Below are 3,235 nucleotides of genomic sequence, written 5' to 3'. Positions count from 1 at the left end.
TTCTGGGGACTGGAAGAGGAAGCCATGAAAGACTGTGGCTCGACCTTAAAAAAAAAAGAGAACTGTTATTGCCTCTCCCCTCAGTCTGGCCTCCAAAGCTTCCCATGGGCGTGCGGAGTGCAGTGTCAAGGCCTAACTGGGTTGGCGGCTTCTTATGCTCTGTGTTCATCAACGCTGTAATTTTTTGTGGAGTTGCCTGTTTATGTGCCTACATTACCCCTTCGATGAGATCTTCCTGAAGCCCAAATCCCTTCCCTGCTTAAACTCCCTGGCTCCCCTGTGCCCTCAGGACATAGTCCAGGCCCCTTACCTAGGCAGACAGGGGCACTTCCTCTTGGAGCTTTGTGAACTGACTCTTGGTCCCCTCTCCAGCTATGTTGATATTTTAATTCATGGAACAGTGCTGTGAGATCTACCTCCAGGCCTTTGATTTCTTCTGACTGGAATATTCTTTGCCTACCTGACTCTTTTTTTTTTCCTACCTGACTTCTTAAATCAGCTATTTTTCTCTTCCAGTAAGTTTTCCCTGACCAACCCCCACTTCCCGCCTCAGGCTAGGGCAGGTCCCTCTTTGGGGGCCACCTCTACCCCTGCAGAGTTCTCCCATCCCAGTCCTGACCACTCTGGGCTGTCCCTGTCTGGTTGGGGAGGGGTCTGTCTCCTCACTGAACTGTGAACCTCCTATGGGCAAGGTCCAGAGTTGTCTTTGTCACTGCTAAGTCCCCAGCATGGCCCACAGGAGGACCATTTAATAGGTTCTCTTTCAGGCTCAGTAGTTCCCCAATCCGGGTAGGCTCTCCTTGGTGAGTTCTGTGTCCCGTGGGTTGGAGTAGACGCTTTTAGGGGACAAGCACTAGGTCTAATTCCTTGATGGTCCCTAGCACAGGGAAGGCACACAGTAGGCCCTTTTTTGGAATATAAGCCTTCTCTTCAAGAGGGGAACATTAGGTAAACTGGAAAGTTAGTGATAGGGTCTGATTCCTGCGCAGGTCCCAGCACAAGGCGGGCGCAGTGGGGGCTGAGTTTGAAACCTTTACCTGTCCCATTACACAGCGAGCACACAGTAGTTTCCCTTAGGGTCTTGGGTCTGTTTTGGTTATCGTGTTTTCTGGGATCACACGGGGTTTGTTGGGGGCGGGGGACTGGGATGTGGATGTGGTGGCGCGCACAGGCTCCCAAGCAGAAGTAGTTTCTATCAGTGGGAAGGATGTAAGCAGCACAAGGCTTGATTGGGTATTTTTATTGGGTCGTTGCTTCTAGCCCGCCTCCCACAAGGTCGGGATAGACTAGACCCGGCACGCGGCCCCCGAAGCGGTACGTGTACTTGCGCCCCCCGCTCTTGCGCACGATGTCGCGGCGGTAGTAGTAGCGCAGACCTCGGCTCAGCTTCTCGTAATTCATGCCTGGCTTCCTCTTGCGCTCGCCCCACAGCCGCGCCACCTAGGGAGGAGCCCACGCTTAGTCCGAACGGGCGGGAGAGGGTTGGGGAGGGCGGGGCTAGACGGGGGATAGGTGGGGCGGGGGCGGGGTTCCGGGCTGTCTGCAGAGGGCTTAGGCGGGGCGCAGCAGGCTGGAGACGAAGGCGAGGCTGGGGGCGGGCCTAGCCCTAGGCAAAGTGCTGGTAGGGCTAAGTGCTGGGAGACCTGGGCGGAACTTGGTGGGTTTGGGAAATTGCTTTACCTCTTTGGGGTCGCACAGTTGGAACTCTCGGCTATTGCCGGTCCAGCGGATGCAGCTCCTACGCGCTCCATCGTGGAGCAGCTCCAGGAGGAACTGCCACAGCTGAATGGGACCTGTGGGGTGGGGACAGGTGTACACTCAGGTTTTCTGGCCCCAGATGATGACGCTTCGATGACCCAGGAATCCGGATCTGCTCCTCCTCGGAGAGCAACAAATCCGGATTCCTCCATCTAAGGGACTTAAGAATTGGCCAGGGGACCCAGGCGTCCAGAGCCCTCATGTCGGAGATTTAGGATTTTGGCTGCCCCATCTCGGGGACCCAGGCATTCAGATCCTCATCTCTTTATTCTCACCCAGGAGCCTAGGTCCTCGTCCCTTGCTCCCTAGAAACACTAGAAACTACTTGGGTCTTACTCCTCTCCTCCCTAGGTACCCGGCAGTGAGGCCCCCTCCCCCTCCACTCTGGAGCCCCGCCAATTTCCTGGGTCCCGCCCCCTTAGCGCCTTATTAGACTCCCGCTTCTCTCCCATCGGACAGAGTCTCGCGGACCTCACCTCTGTGGTTAGTTTTGGGGGAACGAGCCAAGGTTGCGCGGTCCGACTGCTGGGTGGGTTCCGAGGAAGTGGTGAGATCTGAGCTCTGGTACTCCTTGGAAGAGGTGGTGCAATCCGTATGCAGCCCTGAGTCCCAGGAGGTGGTACAGTCCGAGGCCGCAGGCCCGGCCCAAGGAAGGGTCGAGTCGGCGCGGGGCTCCCCGCCAAGGCTCCTGCCCCAGCAGGTGGCGCCATTGGGGCCGATAGAATAGTCCCAGCTGGTGGAGCTGGAGGCCACCTGGGCGCTCGACCACGAGCTGGTACTTCCCGCGGAGGTGGTGTAATTCTGGCCGACAGCCCCTTCGGAGCTGGTCCAGGGGGCGGGACCCGGGGCCTGGGAAACACCGCTGCAAGAGACGGTGCCGGAGCACGGCAGGTCTGTCCAGTCTCCCGGCCACGGAAGAGCTTGAGGGGCGGGCTCTGCGAGGACAAACAGACCCCACGTGAGAGGAGCCCAGGTGTCCCGATCCCCGCTGCCCTCTGGGGTTCTGGGAGGCGAAGCTCTCAGCCCTGGCGTCTGGGACTCCAGGCTCCAGGATCTAGGTCATACCTCTTTAAGGACACAGTGTCCCTGGTCCTAACCCCCTTCCCCTTCATAGATCGTGGAATCTAAACCTTTAGTCACAGTGGAGGACCCCAGTCCCCTCCTCCCTTCCTCCCCACCGCGCTTCTCCGCACACACTCACCCGCCCCCCATGGAGCTTCTGGGTAGGGAGTAGAGCTCCAGTCTGGCTGTGGGAGCCCTGCAAGGAATAAGGATGTAGCTGATTTAGGGAAGGGTGTGTAGTGTCTCTGGAAACTTCCCTCAGACCCAGTGGACTTTGTCAGGGACTGAGAGTTCTCAACCCCAGCTCCTACTCACTTAGACCTAGGACTCAGGACACTGGCCCCCTCCTCCTCCTCCTTCAACCTCTGCAGTTCAAGCCCACACCCCTGTCAGCGTTCAACCGCAGGACAAGCAT

The 3,235-nt window shown here is 57.9% G+C and overlaps 1 protein-coding gene across 1 annotated transcript; it reads right to left on the bottom strand.

The window, feature by feature from the left end:
* On the bottom strand, positions 1,222 to 3,235 carry ETV2 (ETS variant 2). Its single transcript, XM_018063164.1, has 5 exons — positions 3,205 to 3,235; positions 2,960 to 3,016; positions 2,235 to 2,693; positions 1,681 to 1,793; positions 1,222 to 1,440 (listed from the first exon to the last, which is right to left on the bottom strand). Exons 1-5 carry the CDS (start codon positions 3,233 to 3,235, stop codon positions 1,240 to 1,242), a joined length of 861 nt encoding a protein of 286 aa, XP_017918653.1. The 3' UTR covers positions 1,222 to 1,239.

This window comes from Capra hircus, chromosome 18 (assembly GCF_001704415.2).
Source record: "Capra hircus breed San Clemente chromosome 18, ASM170441v1, whole genome shotgun sequence".
NCBI classification, from domain to species: Eukaryota; Metazoa; Chordata; class Mammalia; order Artiodactyla; family Bovidae; genus Capra; species Capra hircus.
The sequence above is the reverse complement of the archived record's forward strand: the minus strand, read 5'-3'. Positions and strand labels throughout refer to the sequence as shown.